At 38.2% G+C, this 21,692-nt stretch overlaps 2 protein-coding genes across 2 annotated transcripts; one reads left to right on the top strand and one right to left on the bottom strand.

Moving 5' to 3' along the window:
- Window positions 1-3,375: 3,375 nt before the first annotated feature.
- Window positions 3,376-13,436, bottom strand: LOC148103022 (apolipoprotein L3-like). Its single transcript, XM_087840428.1, is given in 2 exon segments — window positions 3,376-4,292; window positions 13,418-13,436. Coding segments are annotated over 2 exon segments (936 nt in total).
- Window positions 13,394-21,420, top strand: LOC148103021 (amine sulfotransferase-like). Its single transcript, XM_087840053.1, has 7 exons — window positions 13,394-13,500; window positions 17,955-18,106; window positions 18,199-18,398; window positions 18,764-18,890; window positions 20,138-20,232; window positions 20,336-20,507; window positions 20,590-21,420. Exons 2-7 carry the CDS (start codon window positions 17,962-17,964, stop codon window positions 20,697-20,699), a joined length of 849 nt encoding a protein of 282 aa, XP_087696179.1. The 5' UTR covers window positions 13,394-13,500; window positions 17,955-17,961; the 3' UTR covers window positions 20,700-21,420.
- Window positions 21,421-21,692: the final 272 nt, after the last annotated feature.

Below are 21,692 nucleotides of genomic sequence, written 5' to 3'. Positions count from 1 at the left end.
GAGGACAATGTGCATGGATTGTTTACTGTTCTCTCATTCAAGTACATGCAACTTACATACATGAACCTCCAGTCTTTACACATGACTGCACCTGGCAACTGTCCTTTCTGAAATCCTGTCACTGGTTTTCAAAATAACAAGATAATGCTGCTGACTCTTGCTGTCGTATGCATTAAAACCTGGTTTACAGGTTACACCTGTGTCTTTGCAACATTTTGCTACTGGAAATTCTGCATTATATTATTACTTAATTGGATGTGCCCTTTGTGGCATCTCTTGTCCCCAGTTTGTTATTTTATTTATGTATTATTACAAAGGTTAGAGACCAATTGAGGTTTGTGTTAACTTTGCTCATCTTGTCTTTACAACAAAGTCAGTTCTTCAGTTGCGAAGCTGCCACAGGTCACTGCATTGTATAGCTGTTAGTGTGAGTTTAACAATTACAGAAAAAGATCAGTAAGCCAGTGATGAGGTGTATGCTTGGTTGAGTGAGCGGAAAGGCTTGAGTCCATCAGCCAAGGAGCTTACTTACCATGCAGCGTGAAGAGGTGACATAACGTCGGTGCCTTATCTAAACTGGGCCACAATCAGCCCTGATGACAAACAGCTGCCAAGAAATCCTGTGCTTCCTCTGAGACACATGACCCAACAAAAGCAGATGTTTTTACACCCTGAACTCCTCAAGGCTCTTAATATTATAAGGTAAAAAAAACTAAGCTCTGCTTAGTTCCTTAACTGTGCACTACAAAGTGACCAGATGTTGCAGACCTTAGAAACCTATTGGGTTTGTATGCAGTAAACATCTCAGGCCATTTTATGGTTCATAAGCAAGTAGTTATCATTTAAATTCAATTCTACATCTTTTACATATATTCTGTGAAAAGTACACTGTACAATATGTAGGACCAGTTGTTGATCTCAATAAAATATTGTTGCATGTCTGTAAAACGTTTGTGTTTTTTGTAAAAGTGATATGATGCAGGAGGTAACTTAACAACAGAAGGAAATGATGAATATACCAAAATTCTGAGTTTTCAGTTCTTCACCAACAATAAAAAAATATATCCCAGCTGCCACACGGTGAGAGGCACCCTGTTCAGGTGGCCTTCTGTCCTAGGACTAACACAGACAACCATTGGCACACCAATGGGGACAAGATCTAATCTCCACTCAGGACAGATGGCGGATTAGTACCCAGAATTGTAGTGCTGTGAGGAAACAGTGTTAGACACCACAACACTGTGCTCCCCAGTTTGTACAACTTTTTTTTTCTTTTTTAAAAATGTGTTTTGCTTTTTGCCTTTAATACAGTTGGTTGTCTCGGTTTGTTGCCCAATGTAATTTTTGGAAACATGTTTGTGTTGTCACCTTGTGTCAGTTTTCACTTATGATTGATTCAGCAGCCAGATTTCATTATATGTCATCCAGATGTTATCCTGCTTTAATGTTTAATGAGGTTCTTTTAAAGTGCATAACTACTCCCTTCAACCACAAACTACATTTCTGTTTCACAAAGCCTCCACTGACATGCATAAACTCATTTAATTCTTCCCACTAATAATCAGTGTTAGTTATTTTCAGCATGGATGTAATTCCCCCTCTGACCACAATGTGAAGCTGTTGCACGTAAAAGCTCACATACATAAGCATGTATTTGAATCTGTAAATATCCAAACGCTGAATCAGTGACATTATCCCATATTGTTCTGTGGATAAGATGGCACCAGCCAATAGCAGCAACAATGTTGTTAAACCAGCTGTGATCAGAGCGGTGCTAACAGCTCGAGGTTTGAGACAGTTACACAACAAATAAGGTTCCTGATCTAAAATGCTTAAGGTGTCTGTAAAGAATGAGAAGCAGGAGCAGGAAACTCACCAGTGTGCTCTCTAGATGCAGGGTGATGAAGTAAAGGATTAATATATCTACTGTTTCCTTATTTTCTCAGATAAGTCACTGAAGATTAAAAACACAGACAAGAGATTCAGATTCAGTTGTCAAAACAACTTTATTGTCCACTTTTTTTGTTACAAACAAATTGTGTCTTAATTTGAGAAAAATGTAATTCAATTGATAAAGATTATCCATGTTTATATCCATATTAACATATATGTTTTATCTATATGTTGTCTTTTTACTATGCACTTGTACAAGAATAAACTACAACAAATTAAGAACACAATACACCTCTTTAAATAAAACAAATTTATAAGTTAAAATTAAAATTAATCACAGAATAAATGAGGGAGACTGATAGCTTCAAAGTCAGAGAGAGAAGGGACGACTATCCACAGGCAGGGGTGGCAAAAGTACAGATATTCTTTACTTAAACAGAAGTACAGATGTTTGTGCTAAAATACTTTACTACTCCAAAAAATGCATCTGTACTTTGAGTAAAAGTGAAAAAGTAAAGGGTATGTTAATGTAATAATAAAATAATATTAGTACAATCAAAAGCTTTTTCTTTCTTTCTTTTTCTTTTTTTACATTTTTTCCTTCACAACTGCATCTAAACTAAATCTACTACATCTTCACCAAAAACACCAAATAACAAGTCTTTTTCTTTTCTTTTTCTTTTCTTTTCTTTTTTGAAACAGTAAGGATTAGAAAGAACAGATATTTTTGTTAAAATGTAGTAAGTATATTGTAAGGTAAGTAATGGAGAGAAAAACTTAAGAATCAGACAACCTGTGAGTACTTGACATCAGAGGGAAGAAAAAAATCACTTTTAACAGGAAGAACCCTCCAGCAGAGCTAGGCTCAGAGAGAGTCACTAGCAGCATGGCTTCTTCACCTTTTCCTCCTGCATTTTCCTGCTCAGTATGTCAGATGTTTAGCTAATCCTCAGCCTCTTTTAGAAATAACAATTTTGGAATACATGTACGCTGTTTGTAGCTTTGAAGGCCAGGCTAAAAGCTAGGCTAAACTAGCAAATCCCTAAAGATGCAGGTGATTCGACAGTTTTGGATAAAGCATTTGAAGATTAGACTATGAAATAAGTCATTATTTAAAGGTTTGTAGTTAAAAGGGCTACACTGAGTAAGCTACACAAACCATCAAAGAGCTTTAAAAAAACAAAAAAACAAAAAACTGGTTCCAGCTTTTGGAAAAAAAAAAAACTTCACCACAACTCTAAGCACTGTGATTCAATTAATATGATCCAGTCTCTTATTATCAGATGAATTAAGAACATAATGCTAAAAATAGAAAAAAAATTGAGACAATAATTGTTTATATGGTAAAACATAATGAATTATGAAATTTGATCTCACTTCCCTCGTTCATTAATTGTAGTAAACAATAAGGAATTTCATTAGTACATACAATGCAGTATAATCTCTGTACTCAGAGATTATACTTTCTGTTTCTATGGAGATTTATCTTGTTTTCTCAGGATAAAATGGACTTTCCAGGATGCCTTTGTTTTTCTCTGATTTTCAAAGACCTTCCTTTAGAGAGTCACAAATCTTCTGCCATGAGTTGATCTCTGAGCTCCAAAGTGCAGCGCTGGCTCTGATGACCTGGGAAACTTTTGCCTCACAGCCTTTTGCCAGACTGGTGCTTTCTCTGTAGATGAAGAAAATATCCATGCCAAGGAAGAGAGCATTGAGAGCGATGAACCCATCCCTTGATGTCTTTGAGAGAGCAAGAGATCCTTTGAGAGCTGCCTCACCAATATCTGGGATATCTGAGGCTAACCTGCTTGCATTACATAATGCTTTTCCTTCCTGAGCCAAAACTTTACCAGCACTCGGGATCATTTTAGCAGCAGAGGCAGCATCAGTAACTAAATCAAAAGTGCCCTTTCCAACAGTCCAAACTTTAGATGCAATCCTGCTTACTCCCACAGCCATCTCTAGCTTACGTGTTTCTATTCCACACACTGGTTGATTGGTCACGTTCTGCAGACAATCTTGAAGACTCTGTACATCTTCCATGAAGTTCTTGAAAACTTCACCAGCTTTTGTTTGATGCTTATGATTAACTTTCATCTCTGCTCCAGTGGTCACAGCACTGTTAAGACCACTGGTGATTCCCAGCCCAACACCAGTCATTGTCAAAGCTAGAAATGTTCCTGCTGTTACAGGAATTAACGCCAAGACAACAATGGACAGCACACCACCAATCGCCCCTGCTGAACTGCCTGCCACACTGGAGATCTTTGAACCCTTACTCATCTTGTCTAGCTGAACTACAGACTGCTCAAGATCATTTAGGAACTCCAACATCCTGGGCTGTTGTTCTTCAAACTTACTGATGAAATCCTCATGCTCAGAACAAGTTGTTAAAATCTCTGGTTAAATTAAGCAGAGATATCAGTTAGTATGGTTGAGGAGCTTTGTTTTAAAACCTTCATTCAGGTAAGTTTGGTTGGTTTTGCGTTCACTCCTGATATATAAATACTACAGAGAAACCACACCAAGCAAGGGAGCAAGGGAACACGAAGGAGAAAGGGAACACGAAGGATCAAAAATTATTTTAATCCATACAATTCTTATTATTTCATACAAACACAATGTGCAATACATCCAGGATGGGAGATGTGTATAAAGAGGGTCACAGCAGATCTCAAAACGTCGGACCGTTACTCAAACTCTTAGCCTCTGGTGGCCCCCACCTAGTCATAAAAGCCTAAACATCCACATACTTTCTATCTCTCAGTGAGCCTGAGTTATGACCTTGGCTTCCTGTGCAGTACGTTCTGTTCTTTTCTAATCAGACAAATAAGGCCATGATTCTCTGAAAACAGTATTTCTTATGAATCAGCAGTATAATGCATGGCTCCCTGTTTTTCTGCTTTCAACAAAGGTGGGGGAGACGCTCTTGTGCATTATGCTCTGTTCTCTCTACAATCAGAAACACAAGTCCCTGAGTCCCTGCACACAGTATCCTCTTTATAACTTAGCAGTATGGAATGTCATAAAACAGTGTAACTCATTCACAGCGAATCGGCAGTATGATGTAATAGAAATCAATCTAATAAATGTAATAGTCATCACCAATGTTCCCTCTAATTTTTCATGTGTCTGAGCGAACACACAAACTCCCTGAGCGATCTCATGGACCACTGTGAGCGACAGCAGACGTGTGCACTGTGGTCACGCCAGCGTCGAATCCATCCAAGTTACATGGTTTATTAAAATAATAAAATTACAGCATTTACATTTCTGTTAGACTACTTTTAATTAACTGCTTTAGCCCACTTACAATGAAAATTTAAAAAAAAAAAATCTTGTTCATGACCTGTGTAGTATGTTAACACTATTGGAAGCAAAAATAACTTGAACTCCAATTTTGAAAACACAAATTTCTTCTTCTTCTTTTTTAAAAATAAAGCTCTGACTTGTATTATGAGTCTGTGGTCTGGGAGAGAGTCCTGTAACTCTCTGTCTGCAACATACAGTATATAATGACCAATGCTGGGCAGTTAATTATATGGTTACTTGTTCAAAAAAGTTACTGAGTTTTGCAAACAACAAAGATTTTTGCAGCTGTTTACCTAAATATGTAGCCAATGCGGTTTTTTAAACAAACATTTCAAACTATTTACAGAACAATCAGCTGTTCTGCATCAAATTTGATGCCACACAAATTATTTGTGCCACTCCAAAAATAATTTCTGTCCACTATGAGATGAAGGAGAACAACAGCCTGATACCTGCAGGCCTGACAACAGGAGATGTATCACTGTCGCCTCATTGTTCTGACACACACAACAAAACTACTGAATACACTACACACTAACTACACAAGACTTGTGCTAAACGTTGCAAATCTCTCACATCTCAAAACACCGCCGTCACTCCTAAAACTTCCTCCCGTTTCTTAACAACTAAATTCCATGTTTTGATTGGTCGACATGGTACATTTTTCGACCAATGGGAAAGGGTGGGGGTGTTTTGTTTTCGTCTTTGCTCACAGGTGGAGAGTGCTTTTAAGCGTTTTCCTTATAAAACGCCGTTTTTACCGTTTCTTCCTGCAGTAAATATAAACAACGATAATATTCAGGAAGAAAACCAAACATTGCAGATATTTTATCATAACCCTGGTTTTACGTGGCCTATCAACACAATTTAAAAACTGGTATAAAGTCCACAGTTTTTCCGTTACTTCTTCCGTCTGTCCTGCTCACATCTCCAAATGTTGTACACGTTGTCATTAATGTGGCTTCACTCCACATCAGCCACGCCGCTTTGCTAGCTAAAACACCGGTGTCGGCACATATTTACTTTAATTTCAATTCAGGTTAGAATTTTTTGGTGTGCGCAACGCAGATTTTCTCTGCGCAGAGACCGTGCCAACAGTGCGCAATTGCGCACGTGCGCAGCTTAGTGGGAACATTGCATGCACAATATTTTATTGAGATCAACAACTGGTCCTACATATTGTACAGTGTACTTTTCACAGAATATATGTAAAAGATGTAGAATTGAATTTAAATTATAACTACTTGCTTATGAGCCATAAAATGGCCTGAGATGTTTACTGCATACAAACCCAATAGGTTTCTAAGGTCTGCAACATCTGGTCACGTTGTAGTGCACAGTTAAGGAACTAAGCAGAGCTTAGTTTTGTTTTACCTTATAATATTAAGAGCCTTGAGGAGTTCAGGGTGTAAAAACATCTGTTTTTGTTGGGTCATGTGACTCAGAGGAAGCACAGGATTTCTTGGCAGCTGTTTGTGGCCCAGTTTAGATAAGGCACCGACATTATGTCACCTCTTCACACTGCATGGTAAGTAAGCTCCTTGTCTGATGGACTCAAGCCTTTCCGCTCACTCAACCAAGCATACACCTCATCACTGGCTTACTGATCTTTTTCTGTAATTGTTAAACTCACACTAACAGCTATACAATGCAGTGACCTGTGGCAGCTTCGCAACTGAAGAACTGACTTTGTTGTAAAGACAAGATGAGCAAAGTTAACACAAACCTCAATTGGTCTCTAACCTTTGTAATAATACATAAATAAAATAACAAACTGGGGACAAGAGATGCCACAAAGGGCACATCCAATTAAGTAATAATATAATGGAGAATTTCCAGTAGCAAAATTTGCAAAGACACAGGTGTAACCTGTAAACCAGGTTTTAATGCATACGACAGCAAGAGTCAGCAGCATTATCTTGTTATTTTGAAAACCAGTGACAGGATTTCAGAAAGGACAGTTGCCAGGTGCAGTCATGTGTAAAGACTGGAGGTTCATGTATGTAAGTTGCATGTACTTGAATGAGAGAACAGTAAACAATCCATGCACATTGTCCTCATCTTGTGGGCAGGTGCAGAGCCACCAACACATCTTATGTGACTATCATATTGTGAAAATCCAAAAGGTAATGGTAAAATCAAAACCAGCAGGTAGAAAATGTTTATCGATATAATTATTGACTTGTTGTTACTGTAACCTGCACTAAATATTTGACATGTGCTGCCAAGAGTACCTTGCAAAGCAGCCACACTTTGAAAACGTGACAGGAGTGGGCATGGTTTATGTTAAGGTTATATTTGGTTTGGTGTGTTAGGTGAAAAAAAAAAGAAAGAAATCTTCCTAAACTTCCTAAAGTATTAATAGTAGTAATTAGTCGTATTAGTATTAATTTCTAGAACTCTGTGAAGACTCGGTGGATAGAGCCAAAGCTTTAGTGCCACGCTCACACTTTCAACCCATCCATGCACTCCAAAAAGGCACTGAACATTCTGCTCCTAAAAATACTAATAAATAAACACTAATAATACAAATTATTACAGCCACATTAGGAGCAATATTAGACTCTTAGTTTTGTTCGAGTGTTAAGTACAGTCTACAGTAAATGCCATCCTGCAAACATGTATATGTTTATATGTAGTGGTGCAACGGATCAAAAATCTCACAGTTCGGATCGTAGCACGGTTTTAACTCATGGATCAGATCAATTTTCGGATCAGCAAAAAAAGAAACAAAGACACAATTTTAACATTTACTTATTCACTTATTGAAGTATTTTTTTTTTTTTTTGCCTGTTAAAAACACTCTACTGAAGACTCATTCCACGCAATTATTAAAAAATAAATAAAAATGGTACAACATAGGGCAATATAGGGCTTTGTATCTACCACTCAATTCAATTCAATTTTATTTATAAAGCGCCAAATCACAAAAACAGTTGCCTTAAGGCGCTTTATATTGTAATTTAGACCCTACAATAATACATACCGCTCATTATATCGCACTCCGCTGTGATATAATGAGCTGTCACGGTCACGTATCTTTCCGTTGCCCTGGAGATCCACCCATTTGTAGTAGTTAGGGCAACAGAAGATGCCTGGGACAGTTCAGCCATAACTTAAATCTTTTCCTGCTCATACATGCTTGGAACAATCTTGCCACTAAAGTGGACGCGCTACGGGATATCATAGCGTGGCTCAAGTACGTTCGTCATAGTTTAAACCCCTTGTTTTGCACAACGGAATACCGCCTCACATCTGCAGCTAAACACCCCAGTAGCTTTTGTAATAGCTTTAGTCCGGTCGGACTGGGCAGCAAAGGGCTGCTTAAATACAGAAAACTCTGCTCCTCCACTTGGACCGCTAGCGCTGACAGACCCACTATCGCTTGACAGACCCACCACGCGCACCATACACATACTTTTTTCTTTTTCGAATCTTCGGATCACGTGCGTACCGAACCGTGGAGTGGGATCAGTTCGGATTACGGATCAACCGTGATTTCGGTTCGGTACGCATATGTATCGAACAATACAAAATTTTAAATTTATTTTATCAACTTTCCTTCTGACTGTGTTGAGCGCTCAGTGGATCTGCGCTCGACAGTGCAGCCTAGGCGGAGTAGTCGAACGCAGATTCACTGAGCGCAGTGCAAGCTAGCGAGACAGAAGTTAAGCTCTCCTTGCCACATGGCAAATTGAACCTCCCCCACCCTCATTCACATCTGACGTTTGGAACTATTTTGGTCTTCATGTGACATATGACCCTGAAGGTAAGCGCGTCATGGACAAAAGTAAAACAGTATGTCGGATGTGCCACGCAATGCTCAGGTACATTGGTGAGAACTAGTGCGTTAGCGCAGTTAGCTCGTTAATGTGTTGGCCGTCCAGGCCCACGCACAGGGCGATCCGTGGTAGCTCGTTAATGGAGATTTGCCGTGTTGTGGCGTTAATGTCATTTCAACGAGATTAACGCTGACAGCACTAGTGGGAACACAGCGAATAAGACTGCACATTTACTCTGACATCATCCTAGTGCAAAGACAAGTTGAAGCAGACAAAAACAACAAGCACGCATGCTACAAACTTTACCCGAGTCATTTAGACAGCCGTTAGCACATGATTCTCCTTATGGGGACCTGATATGTTTAATATGCTGCTGAGAATATAGCCCAGAAGAAGCGTATAGTATAGCTTTTATTTTGGAAAGAGACATTTTTCTGTAATAAACTCTCTTTTCCAAAGATGAGTGATTCCTCAATCAGATTAATTTTTTTATTACTTTGTTGTTTCAGCAACATTGAATTTAAAAACTGTACTTTTGAGTTAAAATATATTTATAATTTTATTAAATGAAAAATTAAAAAAGCATGAACATTTTTTTTGTATCGAAAAAATATCGAACCGTGACACCAAAGTATCGAACCGAACCGAACCGTGAATTTTGTGTATCGTTGCACTCCTAATAAGTGACATCATATTCAGTACTAACTTTTGAAAGTTTACTCTTCGGCCGCTCCTCCTTTTTTCCCAAAGAAATATCCACACCCACCGCCACACTAGGAATACTGGGATACACAGGACCACGGAGTCTACACACCGGACCCGCCCTTCAAATTTGGGAAAATTAACTGTGCGTTTGTCGATCGCATTTGGAGTACACTTCGAATTGGGACTCCCTTCGGCGCGTCGCTGTGACATAATCGATCTACAAACGCGCACTACGAAGCGTGTGGTCGCTGGATTGGGACACAGCTCCACTCTTACAGACTGGAGGAGCCAGGAATCAAACCACTAACCTTCAGATCAGCAGGTGACCTGCTCTACTGCCTAAACTGCAGCCACTCAGAGGTAAGCATGAGTAAATCGTCACTAGGTTTTGGATAAAGTGTACACTCACAAACCTGTCAAATCTGCATTTGAAACATTGGCTACTATAGCAGTATAGTATTGCAACGTGGCACTTGGCTCTTCTAACTAAAATAGGAAAATAGTAGTGCCATCATTGCCAGACCTGGCCCACATCTGGTTGACATACACCCTGCCATGACACCGGTCAGTCAGAAGTGCCAGCTTGATGCCAGATCCGGGCCAGAGCTGTTTTCTATGAGCCTGGGCCACAAAACCCAAACCACAATCGGGCCAGATGTGGCATGCGATCACATAAACAGTGCCATCTATGCCAGGCCTGGCCCATATCTGGATGAAATACGTCTTATCATGCCAGAAGTCAACCAGCAGTACTGGCCTGATACCAAATCCAGACCAGACATGCTTGCTATGTGGGTATAAGTTACATATACTGAATATAACTACCAGCTCTCTCCAGCTGTGTCGATCTATATTATCTTTTTTGACCCCAAGTGTTTATTTCCAGAGAAAAGAAACAGCAGACTACGCTAATCAGATGTGATGTTACAACACTAGTCAAATATTAATGCATAATATTTGTTTATGACATAATTCTTTGTTATGGAAAAAATATTTTTTAAATAATCATGAACATTAGGAGTAGCGATTTTAGAACTTTATGTATATAATTTGTCATTTTTTACTGATGTAGGCCAAAAATAAATACTCAGTACCATTTAATTTAATTTAAAGGCCTATTTGCAAGATGCAGTAACCTAGAACATTAAAAGTTAAAAATTTATTTTGCATGAAACGGGAATTAAAACGTGGTGATAGAGCCAGGTGCAGATGCAAGTCAGATGTTAATTTGGCTGTAGGCTATGGCACTTGGACACAGCTGGAGCTTGTTGACACAACTTGGTCAGGAGCAATAGGACTGACGGAGTGTGTTTAAATGAACCTGACAAATGTCACAGATGAAATATTAACTGTTTATTTCCTGGTTTGTTGTCTACTACACATCTGTTTGACCGTTACCAGTTAATCTGTGACACCAGTTAATCTGGAACACCGGCAGATGAGTTTGCACTCTTCCATAAGAGTAATATTCCAGCCTGCAAAGTAAAGACAGCAGACAGTGTGAGGAGAGGTTCTGGTTCGGTTGTTGTGGGTAATCACTCAAGGTCGGGTAAGGTTCGTTCATTTAAATTCGATTCTAAGCTTGATAAAAGTCTAATAAAAACTAATGCCTGCAATTACTGTCATGAAAGGTCACTGGAAGGCAGAATTCCAAGGTTGCAGGCCTCTGCTCCTGTTACATGAGTTACATGTGCAAAATGCCTGATGATGTTTTGTTAATTCCTGCTGTTTGGAATGCTATAATCCTCTTATTAGGGATGTTTTTGTTTTCTTGGTGGGAAGTGGGGATAAAGTCCCAGTTAAAATTCTGAGTGATTCAGGAGACTATGACTCCTATATAGTGAACCTATATAGTGTGCTGCCCTTGTCGAAGGAGTCTGACACAGGTGACTGCCTCCTCAGTAGTGGGAGGGGTTTGACCACCCTCCCTTTTCCTTTGTATAAGCTCATCAAACCATTAAGCTAGCACCATTACAACTTATTCTTCTGATAATGGAACCTTTTGAACATCTTGTTCTATACTGTGTGGGTCTTTTGCTGCCCTCAACATCTGGAAATAAGTATCTTCTTGCAGTGATGTGTCAAAGTACCAAAATTCCTGCTGGATATCCACTGAGGTCAATGACGAGCAAGGCAGTGGTGACAGCTCTAACTCAGTTTATTTCGGTGTGAGTGATCAGAGTTCACATTTTTCATCTCACATGTTCGCCGAAGTTTTGAAAACCCTGCACATAAACCATAATTGGTAATCAAGATACCATGCCCAAAGCCAGGGTGCTCTGGAAAGGTTTCACCAGATGCTAAAGTCTCTTTTGCGTACCAATTGCATAAAGCTTAGTAGAGACTGGGAAGAAGGTCTGCCATGGCTGATTTTGTCTGAAAGAAAACATAGGTTTCAGCCCTAATGAGCTTGGGTTTTGACATAGTGTGCGTTGGCCCTTGGCTGTAATAAAAAAATAAAGGGGTTTATTCCGAGCCACCTAAAAACTTGGTTGAGTTTGTAAATGGATTTAGACTTTGATTGCTTGTAGCTGGGATTGCCAGCTGTCAGTTTTGTTGTGGGGACCAAGTTTCAGCCTTTTTGCCAGTTGTGGGATCTCTGTATCGTCCCCCATTTACAGGCCCTCACGGGTCCTTAATGAGAAACTTTGATATAAATTACTTTCAACCCTAAAATGAAAAAAGTTGGTTCAGCACTGTCATGTAAACTTACTCAAACCGTATTATGCAAGTGACCAAAATTCTAGTCGGTGTGTTAAGGACACCGTTCACCCTTGTTTGTTTCTTCACTTCCTTTTCTGAAATTGATGAAATACCAGAGCCTGATGACAGTTTGGTCAACTGAAAAAATGTCATAAGTCATGAGCCAGGTTGTGACATTTATTCAATGTCAGCATGGCTGCCTTCCAGACTGGGCAGAGATGCCAATACATTTTCTTTCCATCAACGAACTGTTAATTGAGCAGATTTGACACAGTTTCTTGAGCTAGTTCAAAACTTGCCCCCTCCCTCTGCTATCAGTGTACCATATTTAATTCAAAATAATTAATAAAGTTAATCGGGGCCAGAGTTGGAGATCTGTGACTCTCTGAATGAAGGTCTAACAATATCAGAGAGAAAACAGCACTTTGGGCTCTCCATATGATCTTTTCAGCAAATAATGCTGTGGAAATGTTGTGGAGGATTGTGGAGGCTCAGAGCATGCGCATGTCAATGATAAGAGGTGTACGGGACATTCACTCTATTGGTCTTGCTGCAAACACCCAGGTAATACAACACTTACCTTTCTACTGTTAAACTGGTTCTAAAAGTAATGCAGGTTCAGTAAAAATGTGTTTTGTGAATTTCTTTTTGTACTTTTCTGTCTTGAGAATTTGTTTACATGTATTATCAGACTGTTTTGATGCTTTGTTGTTTATCAACCTCTGACACAACCTGGCTGTCACTGCACACATGTGCTTTAGTGAGTCATAGTGGTTTTAACTGAGTTACTAAATTGTGTTTAACATGGTTAAAACTGTTCAATATTTTGCAAAAAGACTGATTTATTAAAAAAAGCTTAGGATCTCCTTTGAGATCAGGTCAGCAATATGAGAATGCTTTGGACTGTTGAATGATTTTCTTACCAGTTAAATTTCTTTTCAGGTTTATGATCTCCTCCTTATAGTTGTCAGCTGGTGATCAGCTGATCACGGGGCCGGATTTAAAAGAGAGACGCCACCCACCTGTTCGCCGCTCAGACATCGTTCTCTTCATGTCAGGAGCTCCGAAACCTTGCCGACGTCAGTCTCCGCCTGATTCAGCAACTGTGAGTGTTTTTCCTCTCGATTCTTTTTCTCATCCCGGCTCCGCTCGCTTTCCGTCTGTAACGCCAGTTCCGAAGCCACGCTTCGTGCACTGATCGTTACTAGAATAACTGCATGTCTGTTCCAACCGATCGCTAGGTGGAAACCAAACAAAACACGCATTAAGAGGCTCAAATGCCCGTGTCTCAATCTCGAGTCTCATAATGACGTGAAGAAATATTTTTTTAAATGATTTAATATGAAGGCAATAGCAGAGTGTTACAGGCATAGCCCTAAAGAATGTAGCCTCATGGGCAGTGTAGTCCGTGCTGCAGGGAGAATGGACTGCCATACACGTTATGTATCTATGAGCGAGGGAGGGAGAAAAAGGCGAGTGGAAAAGTAGAGTTGTCATCGAGCAGAAACGGGAGCTGGAAGCATGTAAATATAATAATAACCACTGCAGCCAAAAATGAGTGTCTGACGAGCCCAGCTCTAAATAAGCTATTAAGACTCGAGTGTACACCGTGTTCCTGTTTTCCTCCGAAACAATAAGTTCCGCTGGAGCAGCCTTTCAACGCCTCTCTCTGTCTCTCGCCAGCAAAGTTGACCAAGACAACAAAGTAAAGCTAGTTTTCGGCTATGAGCCTGACACGGAAACCGACGTGTTAGCCAGAGGTCCCTTTACTACGGTTCGGAGCCGCGGACCTATTTTAAATACGCGCGGAATAGTTTTCTATAGAAGATCGCTGCAAAAAGTGCAGCCTTACCTAATGTCCACCTACTGTTACTCATTTTATATTAAGATTTAAAAATGTAGTTGCTATTGAGTAGCCTGCGAGTAGCCTTCAGTAATAGTAATGAATCACACAGGAACAGGACATTCATTAGTTGTAAAAAAGCATGATAATATATTAAGTAATCCAAAGTATTCAGAATACTTTACTCTCATTGAGTAACGTAATGGAATACGTTACAAAATACATTTTGGGGCATGTATTCTGTAATCTGTAGTGGAATACATTTCAAAAGTAACCTTCCCAACACTGACTACCGTTTATTCACGGTATGTCACTGTAAGCCCGCTGCAAGGTAATAAACTGCAATATATTTACCAGTAACTTATCATCATCAGTACCAAAAATATTCATCTCTGCTAGAGGATACCGTGTTCCTACAGGCGGTCATTTACTGTTTAACAGGTCGTAATTTACCGTAATTTCAGGAAACAGTAACATACTGTAAGAGACTGGAGGGTTCCAAAAAAATTGTATTGTATAAACAAAATGTATCATTTATTCATTTATATGTATTTTTATATAAAAACACACACACACACTATCGATTGATTGAGATAGATAGATAGAGACACACACACACACAAAATATAGTTCATGTGCTTCACACCACTTTTTATTTCTGTTCTGATTTTTCTCTGCAGAAATACACATTTCCAAAATCAAAAACTGAAAAGAACTGAAAACATATTTTCATTAAAGAAGCACTTGTTTCTACTAAACTATGTAATCCATATATTTTCTCAGATGGTTGTACAAACAATAACGATATTATGTCATATCCATATCATGCCAGACAACATATGCTCAAGTGTTGGGTTTTCTTAGTTATATTTTGTAGGGTCTTAAACCTACAATGTGAAGTTGGCACCTTACAAATAAACTAAATTGTAATGAATATAATATCAAGCCCCACACGTCTGCCTTTATATACACTTTATATACACTTATACAAAATACTGGCTCACACTACCAAATCAATGCACAAAGCAGGGTCCACAAGGACATGGATGAGCGTGTGTGGTGTGAAGGAACTTGACTGACCTGCACTGAACCCTGACATTGCTTTGCGGACTGAGTTCATTGATTTGTAGGGTGAGCCAATACATGTGACAATTAAAGTGTAAGTAGCTGAAATAATTTTTAACAAACGGGTAAAAGAAGGCAAAAAATCAAAACTGTTGCACTCAAAAAACCTATTGGACAGAGACAGCTTCTTGCAAGACGGCGAGAGAGCTTGTCTTCATTGTTGTTCGACTCGTGTAAATGTCCAGAAAGCATGGGCCATGGATCATCTGTGGAGACACAGGTAACAACACATTGGTCACTTAAGAAATTCACTAAAATGGCAACAACAGTTACCTAATTTGAAGTTTTCCACTCAAATTCAGTATGCCGCTGGAGGAAAGTTGTGACATGAGGGTTAATGTGAACAACCTTTCGCTTCACAGTGGTCCCAGTCTTTCTGCTTGTCTCAACCCTGGAGGTACATTTTGTTCCCTCTTCAGGGAACATGCCATAATAAATATTAACATTGAGTTGTGATGTTTAATAATGAGTTACTTAGGGATAATTTATTCATCATCTATTACTATTAGCTAACTGTTCAAACATACCTCTGAATTAGCTCCAATGTTGCACACACTGACTCCTGGTATTCCAGGTTCAATACATAGAATGAACCAAAGAAGACTGACATTGCATCAGCAAAGGTGTTCTCTTTGTCCAGCTCAACAATTACACGGCCCTCTGCACTCACCATCCAGCAGGTGGCGGTCATTGAATTTTGTCCTTAAATGTATAGGGGCAACATTGTCACAATAATAATAATAATAATAATAATAATAATAATAATAATAATAATACATTTTATTTATGAGCGCCTTTCAAGTCACCCAAGGACACTTTACAATAGGATAAAACACTTAGTAAAACAATGGCAGAATAAGAACAATAAAATAAAAGCACAAGATAAAATGAACAAACAGTGGATTCACAATGAATATGCAGATTTGAACAGATGAGTTTTGAGTTGGGATTTAAACTGTGGGAGAGAACCAATGTTTCTTATTTCTGGGGGCAGAGAGTTCCACAGCCTGGGAGCAGAGCAGCTGAAAGCTCTGCTCACTCTCTAAATAAATAAATATATTTTATTTATTGTTTACTCTATTTAATTTGTAAAATATGTATACACACACAGACACACATGTAGAAAAACATATTTAGTATACACATGCAGTAATGCATACACTCTTATATTGTACATATATTTATTACTCTCAGATTTAGCCATTCTTATATTTTGCTTCTTTTATGTTATTGTATTTTTTGCACACCTCTGTTGCTTGTGAAGCTCGCACACAAGAATTTCACTCGCATGTACTGTACCAGTGTACCTGCACTTGTGATGTGACAATAAAAGTGATTTGATTTATCGTTATGTTTTTTACAACTACATGAATGTACTATTGCTATGTGATTTTTTTTTTTTACTATTACTGAAGGCCACTCGCCATATCAATACTAACTAGATTTTTTCAAAATCTTAATATAAAATGAGGAACAGTATGGTGGACACATTAGGCAAGGCTGCACTTTTTGCAGTGATCTCGTATAGAAAACTATTTCTGTATCAGTAATATGTTTTCTTTTTCTCTGTTGATAATCATGTGGAACTGCACATGATTATTTGCAGCTAGCACGTTGCTAATGCTATCCATCAAGTCTAAAAACAGTATGTTACAATGTGGAGATAATCTGATCAGATTATATTCTGATTTGTAATTAGGCGTACATGTGCACTATGTTTATTCAGAGAGGTTAAGCTTGTGTTTCTGTCATGGAGGGATTGTGCTCAACTGAATGAAGCTTATTAGACATTATGAAACAGATGATACGTAAAAGCGAATTTTGCCAAAGTGCTTCTTTTTTTAAATTATCTTTTTTTTCTTAAATCTACTACATCATGTGTAATTTTTTTTGTCATGTATAATTTCCATTGCAAATATTAATCACAGTTAAATTAAGAGAGGATGGCATTAAAAACTCTGGAGGTGTGATGCCATCAAGTACACTGCTGTAGAACGATCGCACTGCGTTCTCGGGAGCACTCCCGTGTAAACTTACGAAGTCTGGACTAGCAAGAACACGAGGACTGGCGTACTTGAGTATTTAGAAATGGCCTAACAGTCTGCAGTCTATGAACTAACGCCAGCTAACAATGTTAACTTGGTGGCGAGTTGCATTCAGTAATTGTAATAAAAATCACTCAGCAATAATACATCAAAGATACTGAGGTTTCGCCCATCCCATTCTTTTTATGAAGTGGTGTTTTAATTTCCAAGTAAGAAAACCATTCATGCCCGTTCACTGCTGGCCCTGTTATTCTGGCTCTGGGTCCATTGTGTAACTGACGCCAACAACATTAACAGGACGCTTACATTACACTCTTATTGCACGTTTTGTCTGGGTTTCCAGCAATCAAAATCAGAGTATTCCCCATGTATTCCCTTACTCCCCAACACTGCTCACCCAGCATCAATTTGCCATGGGAAAACCTATCAGGGGTCAAAAAGACCCCCAACAATGTAGCCCCGGGGACCCTGGGACAAACAAACCTCTCCACCATGTGACTCACAGATTTTTTGTTCCTGTGTATATTTTTTATCTGTCTTATGTAGAACCAGTATGGAGCAGATGAGAGATCATCGTATTTTCAAGCACAAAAACTTCAATTTTGCGGTCGGTCTTACAACTCCAGAGTACATAGACTCTCTTGAGAGTTTTGAAATAAAAGACAGCGATGTCTTCCTTGTCACTTATCCAAAGTCAGGTTGGTGAAAAATCTTACACATTATTTATATTTGCAGTTTTGTGCTGGCCAGACTGATCCACTGATCATCTCTAACGTTTTCCCCACATCAGGCACTGTATGGGCTCAGCAGATCATCATTTCAATCTACGAACTGGATGGGAATCAGAATAAATATTCAACCAACTCGGAGAGGATGCCGTGGCTGGAGTACAAGACAGCTGAATACACTCTTCTTCCCTCTCCACGACTCTTCACCTCGCATCTCCCTGAACATATCATGCCTCCAGGAGTGAAAGAGAAGAAGGCAAAAGTCAGTACTTTATAGAAGCTCAATTCTTCTTGAAGAAAGAGGCAGTCTTAAATAGGGCTGTGCAATATGACCAAAATCTCATATCCCGATATAAGAATTCTATCGTCCTGATAACGATATAAATCACAAAAATGTAACATTTTTTTGTCCTTTTCCTTTCTTACGATGAGGTCATTGCAGACTAAGAGGTTCATCAAATCAAGTAGAAATAGGAGAAAAAGAGCTATAAAAAATAGAGCCTTTAAAATATATTTAAAAACAATTATTTGAAATAAATTTTTAAAATTATTTTTCTTTTAAACTAATGACTTTATATTTTTACATTTAAGTAACAAACTGTTTTTTTTTTTTTAAATATTTATCAGATCGTGTATTTGATGAGGAATCCAAAGGACAACGTGGTGTCTTTTTATCACTTCAGCAAAGCCCTGGCAGACCTGGAAACTCCCGAAAGCTTTGACCAGTTTTTTGAGTGGTACATAACAGGAAACTGTAAGTTTCCTCACTTTCGATCCACAAAACACACTATATCTCTCTATATCTCTATCTATCTATCTATCTATCTATCCATATATATATATATATATATATATATATATATATATATATATATATATATATATATATGTATATATATATATATATATATGTGTGTGTGTGTGTGTATTTTTATTTATTTGTTACATTTTGTGTTATTATTCTTTGTAAATGCAGTACAAGCTGTAAATTTAAACCAGTGATACTCTAATTCTTTGGGTTGTGACGTTGCAAAACACTTTGCAGATTTCATTTATTTGTGAACACATTTTGTCTTGCGGTCAAATCAGCATAATTTGCCTTCAGGTGACAATACAAATAGAACTGAATTGATTCTCTAATCCTATCATACCTTTATTCACATAAATGTTTAAGAATTGTCAAGGTAGAATTATTGATAGATTATCATGGGCCTTGCACCGCAGACTGTGCAAGGCTCAGAGTAACACTTGATAAGCTAGAGATGAACAAATGGCTGCCACTCCTCCCGCTCCTGTGCTTTGAAAAATGTGCTATGTAAAGTGTTATCTCTGTTCTAGAATTTTTTTGGAGAAACATTACTGATTCATTAAAGTTTAAATTCCAAATCCTGGATTCAGATTTAGTGGACTATGAGAGAGGGTGTTTATTCTGAGTTAATATTTACTGAGTTAATATGACAAATGTGTCAAAACACCTGTTTTTCTTGGCATGCACCAGCAGGAAGGTCATGTGCACTCTATGCCCATGCAGTAATCCATGTTTTAAAAGGTACAGTTTAAAATGTATAAAAAAATCTGTTGCTAAACATTTTATCTTTTCTGTCATGTGATTCATCTCACAGCTCTTGCAGCTCTACATACTTGAAAGACTTTGGTTTCTGTGACCTGAAGGTTTCAGTGTGTGGCAACAGTGCTTCCACTTTAGTACCCAGTGATTTTGTGGTGCTGTGCTAGTATTTAGCACCAACGCCAGTTTTGTGTGTGTGTGTGTGTGTGTGTGTGTGTGTGTGTGTGTGTGGATTGAGCACATTGGCAAAATCTGTACTACATTCGGAGGCACACTACCACTGCATGATTAGCATGGGGGACTGATCATGCCTACAGTCATGCTGTAGGTAACTACAGAGCTTACACTTGAGCTCTTCTTGTGACATGTGGGTTGTATGTGAACTCAATTAAGTCAGAATGCCAAATAACTGGATGCATTATGCCACTATACAGTTGCATCGTCATCCTGGTTTGACCACGTCAGGGAGTGGTATTTAAACAGAGACCAGTACAACATCCTCTTCCTGACCTACGAGGAAATGATTTTGGTAAGATGTTTCTTCACACTTTTGTTGTTCCTAAGGAAACTCAAATAAAATATCTGGCAGAGTTTAAGGTTCTCTTTCTGTTGTGTTCCTGCTTTTCTTTCAGGACCTGAAAGGATCAGTGAAGAAGATCTGCAACTTCTTAGGGAAAAACCTGACTGAAGCCGCCATGAGTCAAGTTGTGGAAAAAGCTAAATTTCAGAACATGAAGAATGACTCGAAAGCAAATTATCAGCATCTTCTGCCAGAGAGGTTCAGTGGAAAATTCCTGCGCAAAGGTGACATAACAGACCTGCAGCTGCTGTGCAGAAAAATGTGACATCAGGGATATCAGGTGTTGTGTTTTTGTCTTTATTACAGGTCAGATTGGAGACTGGAAGAACACACTGAGTGTTGCACAGAGTGAAAGAGTGGATCAACTCCTTCAGGAGAAACTTGGTGATTTGCCTTTGAAGTTCATCTGGGAATAAGCAGAGCAGCTCTTCAGGGTCTCCCAGGAGTTTTTAAAGCATTGATCATTGAGTGCATTAATCAGAAAACCATAAAAATGTGTTTTTCTCCTATTTAAATAATAAAAAAAAATCAACAAAAGATTAATGTTTGTTCACCCAAGATGAATTCATGTCATGTAGATCATGATTCCAGAAATCAACAACATTCATTAATAAAATTATTATCAGTCAACATATCTGACATGCCTGAAACCAGTACACGGTGATTTGGATTCTCATAATTTCTGAATAGTCACTAACTGTTAATTGTGTTTTTGAATCATATTGCTTTTGAAAGTAGCCTTGACCTTCAAATATAAGAAATTTCTTTACATAAATGTACTTTTGCCATGAAGACAGTCTGACTTTTGGTTTACCCACAAGTGATTTCTCCTCCCATGAGTCAACATTTAAGACAGAAGTATCTCATTTACTTGTGTAAAAGAATCAAAAGGAAAGGATCCTTTTTTGGTAAGAAACAAAACATTACAAGAAGAAATTGTGCAATTGCAGTGTAATTTTGGTTAAAGTCTTGTTCAGCATGACATTCTTCCTTTATTTAATCTGATACAGATTCAAACCTCAGACCTGTAAACAGCATCCACTGAATATCATTTAATTAATATGTGAAATACAGCTTGTTAACACATGATTTATTGCAAGATAATAGTCTATTAAAAAATAATAATTAAAAAAAAAACTAATTTCTTTAATGTGACTTCCGTTTCTGAACATTACTAAACATTTTCATTTTCAGTGTTATGGCTGTAAAATGTAACTTTGATTTTCACACAAGAGTGAATGCTCTCCTCTGGAGGCAAGAGTGACATTTTGAATTTAGGTAGTTTATCTGTATGAAACTCTTCTCACACAAGTAAGCTGATCCAAAGATGAAAAAACTCCACATTATTCATTATCATATAGAATAAAACTGCATGTTTCAAACACAAGTTTGTCAGGTTTTGAGAGTTT

This window comes from Neolamprologus brichardi, chromosome 4 (assembly GCF_056152115.1).
Source record: "Neolamprologus brichardi isolate AB-2024 chromosome 4, ASM5615211v1, whole genome shotgun sequence".
Classification (NCBI taxonomy): domain Eukaryota; kingdom Metazoa; phylum Chordata; class Actinopteri; order Cichliformes; family Cichlidae; genus Neolamprologus; species Neolamprologus brichardi.
This window is presented reverse-complemented; position numbering and strand designations above follow the sequence as displayed.

What these genes read in the sequence shown, in the direction of transcription:
- LOC148103021 (XM_087840053.1), top strand. Translation starts at nt 17,962, where the DNA reads ATGGAGCAGATGAGAGATCATCGTATTTTCAAGCACAAAAACTTCAAT. An exon ending in TGTCACTTATCCAAAGTCAG is followed by an intron (nt 18,107 to 18,198) that starts GTTGGTGAAAAA and finishes TCCCCACATCAG; the next exon opens with GCACTGTATGGGCTCAGCAG. An exon ending in GTGGTACATAACAGGAAACT is followed by an intron (nt 18,891 to 20,137) that starts GTAAGTTTCCTC and finishes GCCACTATACAG; the next exon opens with TTGCATCGTCATCCTGGTTT.